Source organism: Anolis sagrei, chromosome 5 (assembly GCF_037176765.1).
Source record: "Anolis sagrei isolate rAnoSag1 chromosome 5, rAnoSag1.mat, whole genome shotgun sequence".
NCBI classification, from domain to species: domain Eukaryota; kingdom Metazoa; phylum Chordata; class Lepidosauria; order Squamata; family Dactyloidae; genus Anolis; species Anolis sagrei.
In genome coordinates, this window is record NC_090025.1 from 91,359,348 (window position 1) to 91,383,842 (window position 24,495).

Here is a 24,495-nt window from a genome sequence, read left to right on the forward strand (position 1 = left end):
GTTGTCTATGCACTGGAAGCCTCTCATGTTGCTAGCACTGCCTCCTGTGACACTTGGACGTCTCTTCAGGCACGGAGCCCCACCGGAAGTAGATCAATTTATGTGATGGGATCCAGCCTGAAAAGAGGTCCAGTGTGTCTTCACTGGAAGCAGAAAATAGAATCATAGAATCAAAGAGTTGGAAGAGACCTCATGGGCCATCCAGTCCAACCCCCTGCCAAGAAGCAGGAATATTGCATTCAAATCACCCCTGACAAATGGCCATCCAGCCTCTGCTTAAAAGCTTCCAAAGAAGGAGCCTCCACCACACTCCGGGGCAGAGAGTTCCACTGCTGAACGGCTCTCACAGTCAGGAAGTTCTTCCTAATGTTCAGATGGAATCTCCTCTCTTGTAGTTTGAAGCCATTGTTCCGCGTCCTAGTCTCCAAGGAAGCAGAAAACAAGCTTGCTCCCTCCTCCCTGTGGCTTCCTCTCACATATTTATACATGGCTATCATATCTCCTCTCAGCCTTCTCTTCTTCAGGCTAAACATGCCCAGTTCCCTAAGCCGCTCCTCATAGGGCTTGTTCTCCAGACCCTTGATCATTTTAGTGGCCCTCCTCTGGACACATTCCAGCTTGTCAATATCTCTCTTGAATTGTGGTGCCCAGAATTGGACACAATATTCCAGATGTGGTCTAACCAAAGCAGAATAGAGGGGTAGCATTACTTCCTTAGATCTAGACACTATGCTCCTATTGATGCAGGCCAAAATCCCATTGGCTTTTTTTGCTGCCACATCACATTGTTGGCTCATGTTTAACTTGTTGTCCACGAGGACTCCAAGATCTTTTTCACACATACTGCTCTCGAGCCAGGCGTCACCCATTCTCAAAGATGGTTGCCAATGGTTCCGAAATGACTTCCACTAGTTCCTTCAATACTCTGGGGTGTAGTTGATCTGGGCCTGGGGACTTGAACTCGTTAAGAGCGGCCAGGTATTCCTGGACGACTTCTTTCCCAATTTGGGGTTGGATGTCCTCCAATCCCTCATCCACTCCATCTTGCTGAGGTTGAAGACTCTCTTTTTGTGAGAAGACCGAGGCAAAGAAGGCATTAAGTAGTTCTGCCTTTTCCCTGTCCCCTGTCAGCATTGCCCCATCTTCTCCTCGAAGAGGTCCTATCGCCTCCTTGTTTTTCCTTTTTCTATTGACATAAGAATAGAAGCCCTTTTTATTGTTTTTAATGTCCCAGAAAAATAGTTTTCTGGGGCTGATAGTTTGCCATTCACCCAAGTTCACTCAGTCCATGGCTGAGTCAAGTATCAAATTCTAGTCTCCAGATATGTAGTCCAGTCCTCAAACTGCTATACCATGCTGGCTGGATGAATACCTCAGAGCATTCCAGACAGCTCAAGGAAATCAAGTACTGTGAAAATGTGTGCAGTTAATCACAAAGGATCCTGATTAATTTAATCAGTGTTTCAACCAATAAAATCAGTGTGCAGATCACACAACTTTCCCAAAGAGGGCAAGGGTATATCATATGCTTCGCTCCCTCAACAATATGTTTGCATTCAGGAGTAGACTGTGCTTCTTTTTTGGAGCAGGCTGTGCTGTTTTCTGGCATTTGCTTATTAAGACAGAAATGAGCAATGCTTTTTTTCTTGGCAGTGTGGCAGAACACGGAGAGACATGGTGTAAAATACCAGCAAGCACTTGTTTTAGCAACTTCCCACTCAAATGCAAATCCCCTCCACCCCAGTGTTTTATTAACATTCCACTTTGTGAAGATATTCTCAAGACCTTTTGGGGGCAAGTTGATAGAGTAAACTCATTCTTGTGGATCCCTGTTGGAATTATCTCAGGGGTGACTTTCTCCCCATGGTCGCAGCGAACATGTTGTGACAGAAGAGTAAAGGGAGAGGTGCTAATGTTCTACACAGAACCTGATTTATTGAAGGGAGCTTTGATTTATTCGTGACAAAACTGTCACCCTGTTCCACACCGAAAAGCAAGTGCGTTAGTCCGTTAGCATGAATGAAGGGGAATTTAGCTGGTGGACCAGCAAGAGCAAAATGTTCCCCCGCATGCAAATAGTGGGACTGGGATTCATTACTCATTTTCTCCGTGTAGTAAAATTTGACATATTGTAATAAAATTCAAAATTTTGAAAATAAATCCATAGTTTAACAAGCTCTCACCTTCTGCACATTCTAGGTCATAAGTACTGGAGACACAGACAAATGAATCAGGATATGACTGTTAAAATAAAACAAGATCACAATCCATAAACCTTCCAGATTTGATAGTAGCATGCAACTGGGCACATTTACCCTGTTTAATAAAATCTGGGAATTCATAAAAATCCAGAATTTTTATACAGGACTGAACAGTGACAGGGAAGGGGCAAAGGGGAAAGTATTGCTGTTGTAATGTATACTCAAGCTGACCCTGACTTAATGTGTGGATTTTTGGCAAGATTTCTTCAGAGCTTATTCCTCTAGGTCTGAGAGAGAGTAATTTGTCCAAGATCACCCGGTGGGTGTCCATAGCTGAGTAGTGATTCAAATCCTGGTCTCAAAAGTCCTAGTCCAAATCTCAGATTATTATACCATACTGTCTCTCTTCACTGTCCTAATTTGGTGGGGACAGTCCCAATTCACAGAGGCGGCCCTAAGTAATTTTCAACTGTAAGCAAACAGTATTTTGCCCCCCCCCCCCCGCCCCAGCCCATCATTGATATATATTTTCTGTTCGTAGTAGGAGTTCTATGTGCCATATTTGGTTCAATTCCATCATTGGTGGAGTTCAGAATGCTCTTTGATTGTAGGTGAACTATACATCCCAGTAACTACACTTGCCGCATTTGCTCCCTTGCCTGGCCCGCTTTGGGTCCGGAGGTGTGCCTGAAGACCCCGGCGTGTGCACCAAAAGTCACCTCTTCTCCTGACTTTCTCCTCAGCCATTGGGACCAAGAGAGAGAGAGACAGAGGTGGAGATGTCCACCTTTCCTGAAGGTAGGCACAAAAACAAAGGAGGGAGCGGAGGTGGGAGATACCTCCAGCCGGAGGGTCTCTCTCTCTCTCTCTCTCTCTCTCTCGGTCCCAGTGGCTGAAGAGAAAGTCAGGAGAAGAGGCGACTTTTGGTGCACACGCTGGGGTTTTCAGACACGCCTCCGGAACCGAAGCGGGCCAGACTTGGCGGCTCCGCCCCTTGGCCCACCCGCGGATTGCGGAGAGGAGAGGAGGTGGGTGGAGTGCCGGGGGATCGGGAAAGAGTCATGGGGAAGGCATCAAACCCGGAGAACAATTGAGCTCCGGCTCTGCTCGCGCACCTGGTGGCCGGGTGGAGCAGGAACAAGAGGGGCTAGGCGAGGCTCAAGGGCCCAGCCCCTTTGGGAAGAGGATCGCCCGGCAGCAAGGCAAGAAAGCCGAGGCTCCCCCCGGACTGCTAGGGCTGTTGTGAGCTGAGGGGGTGCTCCTCAAGTGGCGGTCGAGGGGCATTTACAGAGGTGCCTCTGCGCCCCTGGCAAAAAAAAAAGTGTTCTGCAACCGCTTACTTCGCGTAATGGACGAGCCGCCCTTGCCAATTCATTCACTGTTGCCCCACCTTTTTAGACGCCGTTAAGATGTCCTTACTTTCCCCCTTTGTTCTAAGCATACTTGAATTGTGGCAAATTGAGTTCAGAGCACAAAAGTAGTTTGCACTCAATTTGCTCACCAATTGAAGATGGAGGGGAGGCATGGAATCTTATTGTTTCCATTTGATGTTTGATGTTTTGTCTTATGTCTGTTATAACAGGCTGTGCTTTTTATTTAATTTTAGTTTGTTAAGTTATAATTTGTAGTAATATTTTGGGTTGTATAAATTTTGTTATTATGGATGTAGTGTTGTTGTTTTTGGGCATTAATGTATGCCTTTTATGTTTGAAATCCACCGAGTCCCTCTGGGGAGATAGACTGGAATATAAATAAAGGATTATTATTATTATTATTATTATTATTATTATTATTATTATCTTGCCCTTTCCAATAGGCTCAGGCCAAAGCAAACTACTACAGAGTCTTGTTGCTTGTGTTTTCTTCTTCATTAATGACTTTTGCCTTCTTGAATACATTCTTATATTGCATAGCTACACTCAGGCCTGTAGCGAGGGGGGGGGGGGGTGGGGGTTAGGGGTTCAAACCCCTCCCGAAATTTTTCAGGTTAAAAAAAATAAACCTGGTTTACTCATGAATTTTAACTGGTTAACCAAATCCCCATGCTAAGTCTATGAGACGCAAAAAATTAAGAGTCCCTCCAGAACTGCAAGCAGTAAATCAAGCAAATATTGACAATTTATTCACACTGTCATTACTTGCAGCAATAGCCGATGTAGCAAAGCAACCAAGTTGGGGGGAGGGGGGTGTTGAATGCTCTCATTAAGGAGGCCAGACTTGGTGGAGGTGGTTGACAGGGGCAGAGCTGCAGGCTATTGAAGGCTGCTCTGCCCCTGCTGTGCTCTTTGCATCAGCGTGAGCTTTTTTGTCGTGTCAGGAGCGACTTGAAAAACTGCAAGTCGCTTCTGATGTGAGAGAATTGGCCGTCTGCAAGGACGTTGCCCAGGGGACGCCCGGATGATTTGATGTTTTTATAATCCTTGTGGGGGGCTTCTCTCATGTCCCCGCATGAGGAGCTGGAGCTGATAGAGGGAACTCATTCACCTCTCCCCGGATTCGAACCTGCGACCTGTCGGTCTTCAGTCCTGCCGGCACAGGGGTTTAACCCACTGCATCACCGGGGGCTCCTCAGTGTGAGCTAAGAGGCAGGTTTCAACTCCCCCCCCCCAAAATTTTCAACCCCCCCCCCCCCGAAATTTTCAAAACTCCCCCCCCCCCGAAATTTTCAACCCTCCCCGAAATTTTTTTCTGGCTACGTCCCTGACTACACTTGTTTCATTGGTGAAATGTTGGCAAGTATGCGGCATCATTTTGCAATTGGATTTGTTTAACAGTGCTGATTGCTAGTTAGTTATGGCTTTCGTCCTCTATGTCCAGATTTCTGGTCTGTGCCACAAAATCTATCTCGATTATATTTTGTTGGCTCAATACCTACTTTAGCTCAAAATATATTGGATTAACTTACAAGCACTTTATTTAAGTCCATTTATAGTTTTATGTCTCATTTTTTGTCTCTCAGAGGAGATAGTTCAATGTTATTAAGGTTTCAATAATAAAAGCCTCAAGGTCTGGACCAATGTGACTGTGGCATCTATTTGACCAAGGGCCTTTTGCTTCTTGCAATGCTCACTAGCTTTCAAGTTATTTTCTGAACTAGCCAGGAAGCAAGAGGATGATGAGAACATATGAACAGAGCAGGGAGCAAGGGGAAGTATGAGCCAAGGCACGTTTATGTCCAAACTGAGACTTGGCAATGACATTTGAACAATATGCGTCTTTGACAGTCTCTTTTGAGTGTTTTTCAAAACACCTTGGACCCATTCACAGTTACAGTGCTATATTTTAGTTAAATTGCCATGAAAAAAATCAATGGATCTTTGAGATTTATAGTTTAGAGAGGAGTATTCACAATTTCTAGCCAGATGATTCCAGTGCCTTTCTAGAGTACTATATTTAGGTTGCTGTAGGTTTTTCGGGCTGTATGGCATTGTTCCGTCTTCCAGGAGCATAGTTTGCATTACCTTTTAGTTGCATGGAATAGTGTTCTTTTGTATTTCCCCAGGACTGCTACAGACCCAGCAGCACCCTGGAAGTTAAACAGTATCAGAGTCTGCAAAGCCAGACTGCAGGCCCTCTGCAGTTATTGGTTTAGAAAAGTATCTCTTTGGGTGTAGAGACCGCCCTTTTTCCAGGGGATGAGATTTCCATTTTGGAATCTCCCCTGCCTCCTTCAGTAGAGAAAGAAAGCTTCAGATGTGCTGTTGGTAGCTCTAAAAAAATCATTGTAATTGAGTTGATTGAGTGATTGAGTTATATAGATAAAGAAGCTAATCGAGATAGATAGAATAGCAATTGAGTTATAGATAGCAATTGAGTTATAGATAACAATTGAGATATAGAAAGGTTATTGAATATTATTGAGCAGTACTTCATCTCCAAAGCTAACCTTGAGCTATAGATAGGGAAAAACCTGTTTTTCTAACCATAACAGCTCAGGGTTAGGGTGAAAGGATCCCAGGATATTTTCTACCTTTTGGGGAAGAGTTACTTCAGTAACTGAAAAAAAAAGAAAGATAATCTTTATGGTTTCACCAATTGACTGTTTTGTTTGTAACTTTGACAAGCTGTGCCAAGTCTGCAAGGACTTTGAGAAATAAATATTCTGTTTTAGTGTTCAAAACCTGTAGTAGCCTCAGTTGCTGGGAATCTCAAGCTTCTAAAGAAAGACCCCCACGGTCCGCCCAGACAAAGAGAGAAGCACATCTTAGTTTTATTTTTATAGGATCTGGGTGTGACGGCACAGGCATGCTTCTAGAACATGGCCATACAGCCCGAAAAACCTACAACAACCCAGTAATTCCAGCCATGAAAGCCTTCAACAATACAGTGCTATTTTTGTCAGTGTGAAAAGGTCCTTAATGCTATTGAATAATGGGTTGATGTTTGAATAGGGTCTTCCTTTTCTTTGGCAAGGTTTAATTCTGGTTCAGGATTGAGGTTTCAAGTTGAATTAAAGTTGAATCCACTGCAAGAATGTTTGTTTTGTTTTGAGATTCAGGTTCACACTATGTAACAAAATTTGAAATATTTTGTGCAGAAATTTTGTTTTTGTGGCTGCCACAAACTATGTTGAATTGGTTGAGACTCTATAAGATATTCATGGAAAAACTATAGCAAAATATGCTGCAAGAATATCCCTCAAAAACAAAATTTTTGCAATTTAATAAATTTTCCCATGTTTTTTAATGATAGAACAAATTAGGAAATGAAAAATACAACCCAGGAACAAAAATCATGTTATATAGTGTTGAAGTATTTGGCTCAGTTGTGCCCAGAGACGCCAGGGGAAGAGATAACCTGAGAGGTGTAGGCTGAAATCTGAGGGTTACTGGCTCTCTTTTTGAGACTCTAAACGCACCGGTATCAGATAGGTGCAAGAACTCGGGGAACATGGGGTAACTCCCACCCTTCTTTAAGAGAGTGAATTCATCTCCCTTGGAGACAGCTGAGACATGCCTCAGCCCACCAACAGTCTGTACTTGTGGACCAGAAGTGCTGCAGCAATGCATTGTCTTCCCATATGAAAGAGCGCAGGTGGGGCCAATCTTGTAAAGGAAGTTCGACAACGCTCTAATCAGGTCCCACAAAGAAAGCTTAAAGCCAGCCATCTGTAGGATGGCTACTGGCTCTCTCTTCGAGACTCCAGATGTACCGATACCAGATAGGGTACATGGGGAACATGGGGTAACTCCTGCCCTTCATTAAGAGAGTGAATGTATCTCCCTTGAAGACAGCTGATAAATGCTGCAACCTGCCAACAGGTTGTGAATCAGGTCCCACAAAGAAAGCTTAAAATCAGCTATCTCTCTCTTTGAGACTCCTTATGCTGAAGCGGGAGAAGAGATGGCTAGAGGACGTGTGGCATGAACTCCGTGACGAAGCAGCGAGATCAGCTTATAAGCTATTCAAAGAGTCTTATGAGTATGCTACCACCAAAGCCAAAAAAGTTTACTATGCTTCCTTGATAGCATCCGCCAGCTCACGCCCGGCCAAATTGTTTCAAGGTTATTAGATCCTTGACGACGGTCCCTACTGTCCCAAACAGTAATGACAACGGTCCCTACAGTCCCAAACAGCCGAGGCTTTTCAGAGCTATTTTGCAGACAAGACCTCGTTGCTCCACCGGGACCTCCCCACCACAATTGATACAGTGAGTGAGCTTGAGACTCCATGGCCACTCACTGGGCCCACCCTCAACCGGTTTATCCTGCTGGACGCAGAGGCTGTTGACAGGATCATGACCGCAGTTCGATCAACCACTTGTTCTCTTGATCCGTGTCCCTCTTGGCTGGTTAAATCTTGCTTCGAGGGACTACGTGGTCACTTGTTGAACATAATAAATGGCTCCTTTGAGCAAGGAGTTTTTCAGAGGCTCTGAAAGAGGCCGTGGTATCTCCACTGCTGAAGAAACCAGATCTAGATCACTCAGTTCCCTCCAATTACCGCCCAGTTTCGAATCTTCTGTTTCTGGGAAAGGTGATTGAGAGGGCGGTAATGGAGCAACTACAGCAGTTCCTACATGACACAGCTGGATTAGACCCCTTCCAGTCCGGCTTTTGTAAGGGGCATGGGATGGAGACTGTGTTGGTCTCCATTACAGATCAGCTCCGCTGCCAGATGGATCAAGGAGGATCAGCACTACTCATGTTATTGGACCCCAGCAGCATTTGCTACGGTCGATTACAACCTTTCGATTCACCGCCTAGCTGTGGCTGGAATTAGGGGGATGGCCCTTAAATGGCTGTCATCTTTCCTTCAAAAGTGGGACCAATATGTGGAGAGGGAAGGGTCGGTCTCTAAGAGGACCCTCTTGAATGTGGGGTCCCTCAGGGGGCTATCCTTTCCCTCCTGTTGTTTAACATCTATATGCAACCACTTGCCCAGCTGGCGCGAAGCTTTGGGCTTGAGTGCTATCGGTATGCTGATGACACTCAACTCATTCTGAGGATGGAAGGCCAACCAGACTTCATACCCGATAATTTCCATCAATGCCCTGAAGCCGTTACTGGATGGTTGTATGCCAGCAGGTTGAGGGTGAATCCAGCGAGGACGGAGATCTTTTGGTTGGGTCGTCCGGACGGAGGAATGATCCGGTTGCCTACCATGAATGGTGTGACATTATGCCCGTCATCTTTGGTAAAGACTCTGGGAGTCCTTTTAGACCCTCTACTGACGATGGAGGCCCAGGCCTCCACTGTGAGCAGAGTCGCATTTTCCCATCTGCGTCAGGCTAGGCGTCTGGTTCCCTATCTGTCCAGGGATGACCTGGCCACAGTGATCCAGGCTAAGGTTATCTCAAGGTTGGACTACTGTAACACCCTCTCCATAGGCCTGCCTTTATCGGTGATCCGGAAAGTTAAACTAGTCCAAAATGCTGCTGCCCAGCTTCTCGCAGGGGTTCCAGTGAGGTGTCATATCACTCCAATCTTCCAGCAACTGCACTGGTTGCCGATTGAGCACCGGATTACCTTCAAAGTGCTGATTCTTACTTTTAAGGCCTTATATGGCCTGGGGCCAGAGTACCTGAGGGACAGCCTCACCCCCTACCCCCGAGATCACTCCGTTCAGACGATCAGAATCTCCTTGAAGTTCCCAATTTTAGGACCTTTCACCTGATGTCTACTAGGCGTAGAGCATTCGTGGTGATGGGTAACTTACCTGTGGAATGCCTTGCCAGCGGAAACACGAGCTCTCAGAGACTTACTATCTTTTCGTAGAGCTTGTAAAACTTATTTATTTAGGCTGGCATTTGAATCTTGTTGATTGAAATTTTTCTTTGATTTTAAATGTAATGTATCACATATGTATATTGTAAACCGCTCCGAGCCTTCAGGGAGTGGCGGTATATAAAATTGATAAATAAATAAATAAATAAATGCCCTGATATAAGATTGGAACATGAACTTGGGGTACATGGTGAAGTGCGATTTCATGTGATTCGTAGCTGGTGGCCACAGTGCCATTGTCCCCTGTGAAAGACCACCCTCTGACAATACAGTGGTCTTTAACAAGACACTGATTCAGTCCTTGAGATACCTGACCCCACTTTCCATCGGGCCAGAGCATCATTAGTACTACTATAGTAATCCCAGAGGTACGACTTCAGCCTTCCCATCACAGCAGTGCCTGGGGCAGATCTAAGTGCAGCCTCCTCAGAAGGACCCTCCTCCTGCTCATTGGCAGCTGAGGGAGATGTGGGGGGGGGGGGGGGAGAGAGAGATTTAGTTATTTAGTTATGAGATTTAGTTATGAGATGAATTGGAAATGATTTACTGCTTTTAAAACCTGTTATGTTGATCTCAATGTCCAAAATTGTGGAATTTGGTAAAAAAGGAATGTTTTGACTTCAGTATAGGATATAATATGGAAGGGAAACTCAAACAAATTCAATTCAGGAATCAGAGGGCCTTTTCAGGGGCAGCAGGTTTTGAATAGATGTTGTAAAACAATATGAAAAGGTAATAATTATATGGATAAGTCGAACGAACCACAGAGGCATTTCCCCCCAGAAGTAGACTTTTGGGCTAGGATGGTGACATTTGAACTTTGAATTTATCGAAACACTGTTTTTAGAAGCTGGTATATTGATCTCGGAGCCCCCGGTGGCGCAGTGGGTTAAAGCACTGAGCTGCTGAGCTTGTTGATCGAAAGGTCGCAGGTTCGATTCTGGGGAGCGGCGTGAGCTTCCGCTGTCAACCCTAGCAGTTCGAAAACATGCAAATGTGAGTAGATCAATAGGTACCGCTCCGGCGGGAAGGTAACGGCGCTCCATGCAGTCATGCCGGCCACATGACCTTGGAGGTGTCTACGGACAACGCTGGCTCTTCGGCTTAGAAATGGAGATGAGCACCACACCCCAGAGTCAGACATGACTGGACTTAATGTCAGGGGACTACCTTTAACTTTTTATATTGATCTCAAGCAACTGGTAATGGCCAAAGTTGTGGAATTTGGCGAAAAAGGAATGCTTTTTCTCCAAATAATAGGGTATAATATGGAAGGGAAACTCAAACAAACAGGAATCAGAGGTCCTTTTCAGGGGCGGCCGGTTTTGAACAGATGTTTTGAAACAATATGAAAATAATGATATGGAGAAGTCAGGTGAACCACAGATGGTTTTATTTATCCAAAGACAGATTTTAGGGGCTGATATATTGATTTCCACAAACTACAAATCTCACTCCCCTGGCTTAATTTGTATTTCAAATTAAAAAGACAAACACCCAGCCTTTAAGACCTAGCCAGCAGCACACTTTAACCTAGGGGTCCTCAAACATTTTAAACAGAGGGCCAGATCACAGTTCCTCAAACTGTTAGAGGGCCGGATTATAATTTGAAAAAAAAAACCATGAATGAATTACTATGCACACTGCACATATCTTATTTGTAGTGCAAAAACCACTTTTAAACAATAAATAATTAAAATGAAGAACAATTTTAACAAAGACAAGCTTATTTGTATTTCATTTGGAAGTGTGGGCCTGCTTTTGGCTGATGAGATAGGATTGTTGTTGTCGTGTGCTTTCAAGTAGTTTCAGACTTAGGTTGACCCTGAGCGAGGGCCGGGTAAATGGCCTTGGAGGGCCGTATCCGGCCCCCGGGCCTTAGTTTGAGGACCCCTGCTTTAACCAAATGAATCCCACTCCTCTCCTGCTGACCAACAAAGGAGATTGATTTTCATTCTCCTCCTGTAATGCTTTTTCTTTTTTTCTTTCTCTCTCTCGCTCCCAACACTTTCTCCCTTTCTCTCTTTTTTCTTCTGTCTCTCTCCCAAAATCGCTCATACAAAATCCCCCCTTCCTTCTCCCTTCTCCAACCCAGCAGCAGCCAGCCATCCTCACTGTCCCTTCCCCAGCAGCACTGAGGCTTGCTGCCATGCAGTCAGGTTTTTAAAGGCTAATGGCAGCTGGACACGCCAATGACCCCTCCCCCTCCCTCCAACGTAAGCCCTCATTGGCTGAGAGGCAAGCCTACTGTTAGGCTTCACCTCCCAGCCAGCAGGCTTGATTGACTTGCAGTTAGTTTAGTGAAGACATCTGAGCAAAAGCTGCAAAGCTTCAAATTCTAAATGTTGCACTGATACGTATGCGTATCAGAACTCCATTCGGATGTGCTAAACCAGAAGGGTATTGTTTTCATGTGCCTTCAAGTTGTTTCTGACTGGTGCCAGGCCCATAGCCAGGATTTCGTTTTGGGGGGGGGGGGGGGGGCTAAAAAATTTCAGGGGGGTTTCGGGGGGCGCTGAGTTTCGGGGGGGGGGGCTGAGTCTGAGTGAAAGAGGGTCTAGCCTAGCAAACTTTTTGTATCGTTACCCCAATACCCCCATGCGTATGGGATATATTGAGTATGGCGATCAGATCATGATATGAATAAACATAACAGTTTAAATAATGCACCAGTAAGGCCGTTTTCGCGAACCACCATCAGAATTTCAGGGGGGGGGGGGGCTGAAGCCCCTCAAGCCCCCCCCCCCCCGGCTACATGCCTGACTGGTGCCAAGCCTAAGATGAACCTATCATGAGGTTTTATTTGCAAGATTTATTCAGAGAGGATTTGCCTCTGAAACTGAGAGACTGTGACTTGCCCAAGGTAACCCAGGGGTTCCATTGCTGAGCGGGAATTCAAATCCTGATCTTCAGAATCATAGTCCAGTGCTCAATGGCTCTACCCTGCAGGGCGACACCTGCCTAAAGACACCTGCAAGACAACCCAATGAAAGAGAACTTGGGTACGCAAGTACATTATAAAAACCTTTAGGCAGAAGTCAACTGGATAATGCGTGGAACTTGTCAAGCTGGAAATATTTCCCCCCAAAATAAGAGTAGGGTGGGATAGTCTCATCAATCCTTTAATATGTGAAACTGTTGAGTGCATTATGCTCGTGGCCTACTTTTCTATACATTGCCAATTATAGCTTCCTGTCTCCCCAAATCCTCACAAGTGTTTCTTACTGTCTCTTACACCTATTGAATACGTTTACTGGTTTCAAGAGAGTAACATTTCTATAAAGCCTCCAAATAGCAATCCTAGAATAATTTATTATGAACTGCATAGTATATATCCTGCTATGCAATGCAACCGATCTCATAAACATTGCATCTGAATTTTGTTTAGTGCTCTTAAATGCTTGGTTTGGGCTTAAATCCACATTTTGATTTCACTTTGATCTTAGTGGTCTAGAGTTCAAAACACTGAATACTGTCGTAAACTTTTGTGGAGGATAACAATGACTCTGGCAAATCATTTTTTAAATATGTATTGTCGAAGGCTTTCATGGCTGGAATCACTCAGTTCTTGTGGGTTTTTTCGGGCTATATGGCCATGTTCTAGAGGCATTTCTCCTGACGTTTCGCCTGCATCTATGGCAAGCATCCTCAGAGGTGAGGTCTGCTGGAACTGGGAAAAAAGGGGTTTATATATCTGTATTTTTTAAATATCTTCCATGTCTTTTCTGCAGTCACACTTACTTTAAAAAACTGGATTGACTGATCACTACCATCCTGTTTTGGAGCAAAATGTTTGAAGGGAATGGTAGTCTTGAATGAATTCAAGACACTACTGAATTATGTTAATTACTTAGATATATTTCAGCCTAGCATTTAGACCTTGCTTCGGCACTGAAATGGCATTGCGTGACAAATTCAAGATATAAATTCAAGAAATAAAATACTGCTACCAAAGCCAAGTCTCTGTTACAAATACTTTCAAGTTAAGCCACACCACATATTGAAGAAAGACCAAATCACTATTACAAGTTATTCGTTGTGTTATCAATTTAGTAAGTCCTTACAAAGTAGTGGCTCCTTTACAAACCGTTACAAACTGGTGGCCTCTTTACACTGCCTAATTCTCTTCTTCTTCCCACCTTTATCCCTAAAGTATGATTTCAATTTAACATTTGCTTTTGTAGGTCTGTGTAGTGGCCTTGCTGAGTCTCGTGATGCTTTGTATTTCTTACCAACCGGATGAGAAGACCTGCATTCAGTTTGCCATCAAGGTACAGCTGTTTCTTTCTTTCCGGGATCTACATTTCTGTCTGCTCCAACCAGCCTGTTGGCTTTTTGCCTTAAGACCTTATCCACCCCCCACCCCCCACCCCAACCACCAATTGGTATGTTTCATGACAGAGCTCTCCCCACTATGCAGTGGAATTTCCTATCAACTCCATCATGATTCGTAGTAAAAATGGCAGAAACAGTCATAAAAAGGGAACGGGGAGAAGATGGTCTGAAATAGTCTTCTAGACTCAGGAACCAGAATATTCCATTTCAAAAGTACAAAAACACATGGGATAAGAGCTGTCAGAATTGCCTGCATTGAATTGAATCTATGACTTGGGCAAATGGGCTATCCTGTGGGCTGTCTCCTAACCAGCAGTGAGTCCATGGTACGCTGCCATAATGCATCCGATCAATCCTTTCCAGATTTTTAAAAAATGTTAAAACGAAGAACGATTTTAAGTAGATCACTATATTTCTTTGCCTTTAATAATACTGAGTTTGATCCCTTACAATGTCAAAATAAAATCCAATTTTTTAAAAAAAATTGGGAGTGGGGAAGAATCTACTCGCATGTGTTATAATGGTGAAAACAGTAATGGAAAAGCCAACAAATTCAGGCAACATGTGATAATGAATAGCAGAACCCTAAACGCCACGATCAAATGATACTCTTCCTCTCCGTCCATGGGAAAAAGTCCTGCGGCTGCTGGTTATTTTCTACCAAACTTGATTGTTTGTGCACTCATCAATACAAACATATGCAGTCTTCTCCTTAAAACACATACATGATTAGAATTTAAGTTAGGATCTTGGTTTTTGTTTATTTTCATGTAGAAAGAACATTTCTAAGTTATAGTTCACAGTCCAATGTGTTTCACTCCCCTTCTTTCCCCAGTTTCTGCTATAGCCATTGCCAGACTGTGTTTTTCTCAAGCAGCCTGGGGGGGTGGGGGGAGTACAAAATCCTTTGCTAGATCTCACTCTGACAGATTTGGGACTGTCTAGGTCTGTCGTGTGACTCATCTGCTGACAGGAACTCAGGGTTATCCCGTGCTCATTCCTAAACTGCTTTGACCCCCTTTCCTCTTCACTTTGACATGTGGAAAATCTTCTGCTTCTCCAGCTCCTCAAACCATGCAGTAAACATTAACATGGTAATAGGTCCCCCCCCCCCCAAAAAACTCACAATTCTCTGTCACCCAGAGACTTGCCTAAAAGGCTGGAAATTTGTCTTTATAAATGGTTGATGACCTAATTTTTACATACTAGAGCCGTGGTTCTCAACCTGTGGGTCCCCAGATGATCTGGCCTTCAACTCCCAGAAATCTTAACAGCTGGTAAACTGGCTGGGATTTCTGGGAGTTGTAGGCCAAAACACCTGGGGACCCCCAGCTTGAGAACCACCGTACTAGAGAAACATGATTCTCATATAACTACCAAGATGTGTAAGAACTGATGATGAGTCCTGCTGGATCAGACCACAGGCCTATCTAGTTTGGCACCCTGATTCCCATAGTGACCAGCCAGAGGCAAATGGAACATGTCCGTACAGAATGTGAAGATCTTCTTCAGTTGTTACTCCTAGGAAATTATTTAAGAGTAAGTTGTCTTTGAAACTGGGCTCTCCAGGCCAATGGATACTCCACCTCAGACATCAGAAGAGCTGCAAGACCAAGAACAAGCCACGAGAGTCAAGATGAAGATCCACCCAGAGGAAAAGTGTTCCTGTCATACATCAAGGGAACCACTGACCGCATAGGGAAGCTGATGAGGAAACATAACATACAAACAATCTACAAACCCACCAAGAAAATCCAACAAATGCTACGTTCAGCAAAGGACAAGAAGGATCCTCTCACCTCTGCAGGAGTCTACCGTATACCGTGCAGCTGTGGACAAGTCTACATAGGGACCACCAAATGCAGCATTGCCCAAACACAAATCAAGGAACATGAAAGGCACTGCAGACTACTTCAACCAGAGAAGTCAGCCATAGCAGAGCACCTGATGAACCAGCCTGGACACAGCATATTATTTAAGAACACAGAAATGCTGGACCACTCTCACAACCACCATGTCAGACTACACAGAGAAGCCATTGAAATCCACAAGCATGTGGACAATTTCAACAGAAAGGAGGAGACCATGAAAATGAACAAAATCTGGCTATCAGTATTACAAAACTCTAAAATTACTACAGCAAAACAGCAGAGAGGAAACAACCAGGCACATCTTAACACCTCTCAACAGAACATTTTCCCAGGCTCAGCCAAGCCTTCAAATGCTAATGAAGGTGGTCAGCTGAAACATTCACACCTAGCTTCAGCAGAGAACTCTTTGCCCCACCCCAGTCATTCCACAGATATATAAACCCATTTTCCTATTTCCAGCAGACCTCACTACCTCTGAGGATGCTTGCCATAGATGCAGGCAAAACGTCAGGAGAAATGCCTCTAGAACATGGCTCTATAGCCCGAAAAAACCTACAAGAACCTAGCCATTTATTTATTTATTTACGGCATTTATATGCTGCCCTTCTCACCCCGAAGGGGACTGAGAGGGGCTTATAAGATATATTTTCATACAATATATTATATTATTAGCATAGCACAATATCAGTATTATACATTACCATATTGCACTGTATCATTATATCCTAATGTCTTCCTCTCACATATTTATACATGGGTTTAAAACGCTATTTTAAAAGAGTTATCAGCTACCTCATCTGAACATATCTTGTTGCTGTGGTTACCACATGTCCAAAGTGTGTCTATACTTTAAAATTAATGCAGTTCGAAGTGCTATGGAATTGTGGAATCGTGAAAGTTGTAGTTTTACACTGCCTTTAGCAGTCTCTGCCAAAGAGTGCTGGTGCTTCACCATATGACAAATCCCAGGATTCCATAGCATTGAACAATGGCCATCAAGGGGATGTCAAACTCAGGTAGATGCACTCTTAGGCAACCCTATTTTGGGGTTTTCTTGACAAGATTTATCCAGAGGAGGTTTATTTTTGCCTTCCTTAAAGGCTGAGAGTGTGAAACTTGCCCAGGGTTACCCTTCTGCACTGCCATATAAAATCCAAATTATCTTCTTTGAACTGGATTATATGGCTGTGTGCACCATATCATCCAGTTCAAAGCAGATAATGTAGATTATCTGATGTGATAATCTGGATTATATGGCGGTGTAGTTTAGAATGGTTATATTTATTTATTTACTTTACTTGTATACCGCAGTTTCTCAGCCCAACAGGTGACTCAACGTGGTTTACAACAAGGATAAAAAGTCAATCAAACAACACACAATTTAAAATCAATTAAAAACATAGTATACACAATAATGACACATCAATAACAGTCCAATAACATCTCGTAACTAGAATCATAATCCAATTCGTCGTCCATAATTCCGTTCCTGTATTCATCATCTTCATTGCGTTGTTATCCGAATGCCCGTTCAAACAGCCAAGTTTTTAATTTTCTTTGAAACACCATTAGCGAAGGGGCTGATCTAACCTCCGTAGGAAGGGCGTTCCACAGCCGAGGGGCCACCACAGAGAAGGCCCTGTCCCTCGTCCCCGCCAGCTGCGCCTGTGAAGCTGGCGGGATAGAGAGCAGGGCCTCCCCAGAAGATCTTAGGGTCCTGGCGGGCTGATAAGCAGAGATACGTTCGGATAGGTAGCTTGGGCCAGAACCGTTTCGGGCTTTATAGGCCAGCACCAGCACTTTGAATTGGGCCCGGTAGCAAATCGGCAGCCAGTGGAGCTGGTGCAGGAAAGGAGTTGTATGCTCCCTGCGCTCCGCTCCTGTTAGTATCATGGCTGCCGATTTGCTATCTTTATAAAAAATATATACCGTACACACACAAAACATTTACAATTCCCACCACCAACACGAGGATTGTTTTCTTTTACATATTCATTTCTTTTTGAGACAGTCTTTATATCTTTATCTTTATACATTTCCATCCTATATACTATATAACATTTGTATCTTATTTCTTATGGCTTGTTCTCCGGATTGATTCACGATATAGTTCTTTACTCTTGTCCATCTTTCTTCCATTTCCCTCATTTTATTTTCATGGATTTTTAAATCATTTAATTTCACATTCATAATTTCGAATTCCATTTGCTCCACCATATATGGTACCATTTATTTACTTTCCATTTTGATTTATCTTTCCACCCTAATACTATTACTACTTGTACACATTCAATTATTGCTTCTTTTATTTCCCTTTTATTTCCCATATCCTCTCTTTTTCCTAATAACGCTATTTCCTTTATGACCCACTCGCTTCCTAGTATTTGATTTGACTTATTTTGTATAGTCTGCCAAAAATATTGTACATATTTGCATTCCCACATCATGTGCATAAACCGCCCTTTCTGATGGCATCCATGCCAGCACTGACTACTCCCCTTTTTATAATAGTATACTAATTGGCAGGGTGTACAATACCATTTGTGCAATATTTTCCTCCTCATTTCTCATACTTTGGTATTCCTTTTCATCCCTGTTGTCTCTACCACAGGTGTAGTTTAGAATGGTGTCAAGACCCAGGCAGAGCAACGAGGCAAAACAGCAGCTTAAGGGTTAACAGAAGGTGTTTAATGGCAAATTAACAAGTCAAAAGGCTCTTATCAGCAGAGCTTGTAAACAAAAGAGTCTGGCAGGAATGTAAACAAACAGCAGCCCAGGCAGTCTGTGCTGCAAAAAGGAAAACAGGAGTAAGGCAGGCAAAATAGCTTGAAGTCAGAAACGAAATACAGTCAGTTCAAAAATCTTAATACAAAAAGCAGCATGAGGAGCAGTCCGAAGTCCAAGTAGGAGGCAGGCAGAAGCGAAGAGTAGTCAAGACGTTCCAGGGTCAGGACAGGAGACAAGACTCATGGTTCCAAGCCAGGCAAGGTAGTCAGCACGATCACGGAGACACGGTTCTGGATGCAAAGACTCAAGGCAAGAGTTAAGAGCAGGATACACAGGTACACGACACTTTGAACTCTGCAACAAGACTGCTCCAAGGCTACTCCTTAAATCTCATCAGAATCACTAGATTCGCCTTCAGGTGCATCCATTTCCACAGGTGAATCACGTTCCCTCCATTGCTGCCAGTCTGCACTCCGGGCTGCATCCTGAGAAGCAGTATCCGAAACCCATGGGTCTGTGAACCCTTGGAACTCATCGCTGGAGGTTGGAGCATTAATCACATCCAAAACCTCCTGGACCCTGGTCCAGTCCAGCTCTTCATCATCACTGTCAGATTCATAGCAATCCGCTATGTCTTTAAGACGCTTGGAAATAGATTCCTCATCGCTATCAGAACTGCGTGCTACTCGCTTTACACCACGGTAATCCTCCGTTTCCATCTCCTCACGAGTAAACCCCTGAAAATCCTCCTCATCAGTAGTCTCAAGGAAAATGTCCCTAATGCGCTTCAGCTGTTGCTGAGCGTCTTCCTCTTCCAAGCCTCGTTTCCTCCTACTAGCACTAGTAGATACATGAGGCACAACAGAATGGTGTCCAAAATCATTAATCCAAATCATGCCTCAGGCTGTACAGAGTTTTCTATTTATGAAACCTGTAGATCAGTGGTTTTCAACCTGTGGATTCCCAGATGTTTTGGCCTTCAACTCCCAGAAATACTTACCGCTGGTAAACTGGCTGTGATTCAATGAGATAGCTGTTTTAAAAAGTTTTTGTGAAAACATTAAAACAAACAACTTCAATTTAGGGATTTTTTTCCCCAGCTCAGCCTAACCCAGATTTACTTACTAGTATTTAAGTATCAATCGGTCCTCTTTGCAGAATTGTAAACTGCATGGTTAGCTGACTGTTGCTACGGAGGGAAAATAGCTCTCCCCTATCCTCATTGGGGTTTTCTCATGCTTAGCGGAATTCTGGAAAATATAGTTTAGGGCAGGAAATGTAGTTTTTGAATTTTTCGCCATAGGGCTCCACGCCTTCCCAAACTACATTCCCCAGAGTTCTGTGCTCTCTCAATCTCTTTCCCTGCTCACTCAGCTTGTCCCACCCTGCTGCTTTCCTCTCCTCGTTGCGAGAGGCAGCCTATCCTTAATTTAAAGAGGAATGGCAGCCTTTTCAGCTTCGCCTCACTTGCACTGAAAATGAAACTGACTTCTAAGCATTACAGAATGCAAACAAAAAAGTATTGGGTGAGTTTTGATTCTTAAGTTTTTGTGTCCTCCCCCCCCCCCCCAGGTTTCTTAATATCTGTTTGTAAATACAAAATAATAATAATAATAATAATAATAATAATAATAATAATAACTTTATTCATATACCCCACCACCATCTCCCCAAAGGGACTCGGGGTGACTTACATGGGGACTACACCCAGCAAAAACAGAATAAATATAACACAATTAATATACAATTGCATTTCAATAATTAAAACAATAAAACCAAACAATAAACATTTGTAACAACATAAGAACAATAATTTGCACAACCGTAGTATCTATACACTGTCTCACTAAAAATACATATTGTATCTAAATGACCTTCATTTTCTCTCTCTTTGTTCTTACTTTCATAACTTAATGTTTGATTTCAAACAAACGCTGCAAAAATAAACATCTTGGTATTTTAAGTTAGTTTGAAGGCAGAAAATATGCACCTGCTTCAAATATCATCAATAAGCTCAGCTATTTCCTCCTCCTATCTCTTATCACAAATTGGAAGATGGAGTCATACAGTAGGTGGAAGACAAATATTACCTGGTCTATGGATTTTATCAAGGCATGCATACTTGTAACATCAAGGTCACACCGCTGTTTTTGTATTGATAGTTGGCTCATGCTGTGACTGCAAAAAAGGAGAACTTTGTATTTTTAAAAAAACATGTTCTCATCTATGACTGATGGAAGCATAAGAAAGTAAAAAAGAAAAGGGAGTGTGAATCTATATAAAGGAAATGTTCCCCTCACTTCATAATGAGAAAATTTGCGGTCCTGCTGGGAAATGACTTAACTGTAGAATCAGGACAAAGAGGAGAAAGTGGCTTTTTTTTTAAAGTGACCTCTCTTTTACCCAAAACCAAAATGACAGATTTTTACGAAACTATTTCTTATTTTTTGTCAGTCCCTCATCATCATCATCTTAGTAAAATTTGATAAAAGAGGTACTTTATTTATTTATTTATTTATTTATTATTCAAACTTATATGCCGCCACTCCCCTGGGGTTCGGAGCGGCTTTCAAGAACAGGCTAAAATTGAACACAATTTAAAAACAATTTAAAACAATTTAAAAACAGCAATATCAGAGATCAAAGGCCCATCGAAACAGATATGTCTTACATGACCTGCAGAAAGCTGATAAGTCCCGCAAGGCACGGACTTCAGGTGGCAGAGTATTCCAGAGTGATGGTGCCACTGCTGTAAAGGCTCTGCGTCTGGTTGCTGTTAGACACAAGGTCTTGACACTGGGGACTTCCAATAGATCTTGATCCTCAGAATGGAGGGATCTCTGGGGTTGGTAGGGGGTGAGGTGGTCCCTCAGGTACATCGGCCCCAGACCATGCAAGGCCTTAAAGGTGAGTACCATCACTTTGAAAGTGATCCGGTGCTCAATTGGTAACCAATGCAGCTGTAGTAAGATTGGTGTTATGTGGCATCTCATCGGAATTCCCGCAAGAAGCCGAGCAGCTGCATTTTGTACCAGCTTGAGTTTCCGGATCACCGACAGAGGAAGGCCAATGTAGAGGGCATTACAGTAGTCCAGTCTTGAGATGACCGTAGCCCGGATCACCGTAGCTAGGTCGTCCCTGGACAGGTAGGGAGCCAGCCGTCTAGCCTGCCGCAGATGAAAAAAGGCAGTTCTGCTAACGGCGGAGACCTGGGCCTCCATCTTCAGCAGAGGATCCAAAAGAACTCCCAGACTCTTTACCAATGATGATGGGCGTAGTGCCTCGCCATCCAGGGTAGGCAGCTGGATATCCCCACTGCCCGGTTGACCCAGCCATAGGATCTCCGTCTTTGCTGGATTCACCCTCAACCTGCTGGCACGCAGCCATCCAGTAACGGCCTTTAATTGGAAAGGACAATTTGTTTCAAGATGACTTTTTCCAGGTTCTATATGATTTTCAAAGATCACCAAACAGAAGAAATCTAACAAGCCTCATACAATTTTCTGGTGACAGGAGGCAAAATCTAAAACTGTAGTAGCAGAGATGCATGCCTGCGTATTTGCTTGCATAGCAAGCAGGATTCATATGACCATGTTAGCCACATATGAACTACAATTAAGATCTGAAATGTTTTTCTTCTGACAACAATTTTTATTGATTAGCCAGTTGGTCTTATCAAAAACAGACAGTGCAGACACAACATACAACATACAATATACATTTAGTCCTCCTAAAATAAAATACAAATATACAGGTAGTCATAGATAATCAACTATCCTCGTCTCCCCTACACTGCACCCCAATCTGATCTATGTACTCCGATCTCCTTTTAGCAGCTTTAAACAATCATCATCATCATCATCATCAAATTTACATCCCACATTTTCCCCAGTACTGTTATTCAAGGTAGTTTCCAAACAATTAAGACCAATACAGATTAAAAACATACAAAGCCCTTAGTAAATGTGTCTGGGTGTTTGTATTATTCTGAAAAGCCATTAACCAATCTATAGAGTTAAAATTTATAAAATAAAAATATATAAAATATATAAAAATATATAAAATCTATAAAATCGATGCTTTTGAGCTGTGGTGTTGGAGGAAAGTGCTGAGAGTGCCTTGGACTGCGAGAAGATCCAACCAGTCCATCCTCCAGGAAATAAAGCCCGACTGCTCACTGGAGGGAAAGATACTAGAGACAAAGTTGAAGTACTTTGGCCACATCATGAGGAGACAGGAAAGCCTAGAGAAGACAATTATGCTGGGGAAAGTGGAAGGCAAAAGGAAGAGGGGCCGACCAAGGGCAAGATGGATGGATGGCATCCTTGAAGTGACTGGACTGACCTTGAGGGAGCTGGGGGTGGTAACGGCCGACAGGGAGCTCTGGCGTAGGCTGGTCCATGAGGTCACGAAGAGTCGGAGACGACTGAACGAATGAACAACAACAAGAGTTAAAATCATTTATAACATTGGCCAACACACATTTTGCACCTCAAATGTTTGACCTATTTCTGGGTGTATTTGAACTGCGGTTCAAAAAAATGGCACCAGTTTTTTCCTATCAGCTCCAGTTTTTTTGAGATACAGAACATATACCATATACCAGTTGCCATTTACTCGCCATAGAAAACATGAAAACTATGTCCAATGCAATGTTCTAAATCAGTGTCCCAAATAACCCCCAAGAACAGGCCTAAAACCAGGATTTTTTTTTAAGATTGGGAACTGTGTAATGAACTTCCATTCAATTAAATATACTCATATTTAATTAGAGAGATCTGATGTTTTCTAGTTGCTTCATTATCTCGGCACCTAGATTGCAGTCAACAGACTCTACACTACAGTGACTCATTTTAATACTCTACACTGAAGATTCGAAACTTCGACCAAAAAGTGAATTTTTTAAACTCTTTTGCAGCATCATGCGTCTGTGACTGAGATGACATGTGTTCAATGTCTAAGAAATTATGCTAGTAAATCTTGGCACCCATCTAAATATGACAGGTGGCATTCACTAGTGTTTGTCCTAACAGTTGGGAAATCACATAGGAACCTTCTCTCAATTTTGTGTATGATTACGCTGCAATACAGACTCTGTTTTCTGTTGTACTAAAAATATGTTCTTGACTTTTCTTCCCAGGTTGCATACTTCCTGCTGAGTGCTTTGAGTCTGATCGTTTGTGTTTTGGCGGTGGCATTTGCTGCCTACCGTTATTTGCAGATCACACAATTCACCTGCGAATCCGTCCCTGAGATCTGTCAGTGTAAACTGGATACCGTGGATCCCCTCAGCAGGACCTTTCTTTTCCAGAATGTTTTGGACTGTGCCGATATCACAAGTACTTTCAGTCTTTATTTGCTGATCCAAATAGGGCTTAACCTCCTGGCTGCCATTGTGGGCTTTGCAGCATGTTTCGTGATGTGGAAAGACAGGTACCAGGTCTTTTACGTAGGAATCCGGTTCCATTCATTCTCTTCTCCTGGAGGGCAACAGCAGAAAGTATAAAGGCTTGATGCGTGGAATTGAGAAAAGCAATAGTATATTGACCTATCACCACCAAATAGATGACTGTTTATACAATCGGAGTGTGGAAGGGAGGAACAATGCTTAATGGATATTGTGGTTCAGATAAAGTAAGGTAAATGCATTATTAATTTTTTAAAAGATGACTATTGCCCAGCCCCTAGATAAGTGATTCTATATTTCTAGGTGGATTAGGAATTGCAGGGCTTACTGAGCTACGCTTACTGAACTACGCATCCACTGAGATGTGGATGCCACTGTGTGACTTTCATTGTGTATTTCCACCAATACTGTAATGTAGATAGGAATGGGTATTTGCCTTTTTAAGATGCAGCTAAAAGGAAATTGGGATGACATATTTTAACTACTATTTACATATTCGGTAGCTGTAGTTCGAAGGAGTAAGTATTACCTACATGTTGTGTAACATGTGGACCAAGGGAAACTACCCCAGATTTAAGTGCAAAAAAAGCTTAGACCCATGTTTGTGCAAACCTTTTTCTTCTAAAGTATATTTTTCACATACGTGTACACACACACAATTTTTGTTCACAGAGTAGCATAGCGTAGTTCAAAATAACATATATTTAGCAACATTATTATTATTATTA

At 43.0% G+C, this 24,495-nt stretch overlaps 1 protein-coding gene across 1 annotated transcript in view; it reads left to right on the plus strand.

Annotated features, from left to right (window-relative positions):
* Positions 1-24,101, plus strand: part of SSPN (sarcospan) — a 35,657-nt gene extending 11,556 nt beyond the window's left edge. The window contains exons 2-3 of the mRNA XM_060778256.2: positions 13,612-13,698; positions 23,501-24,101. Of these exons, the coding sequence (XP_060634239.2) occupies positions 13,612-13,698; positions 23,501-23,866 (453 nt within the window). The 3' untranslated portion in view covers positions 23,867-24,101. The remainder of the gene's footprint in view (positions 1-13,611; positions 13,699-23,500) is intronic.
* The last annotated feature ends 394 nt before the right edge of the window (positions 24,102-24,495 follow it).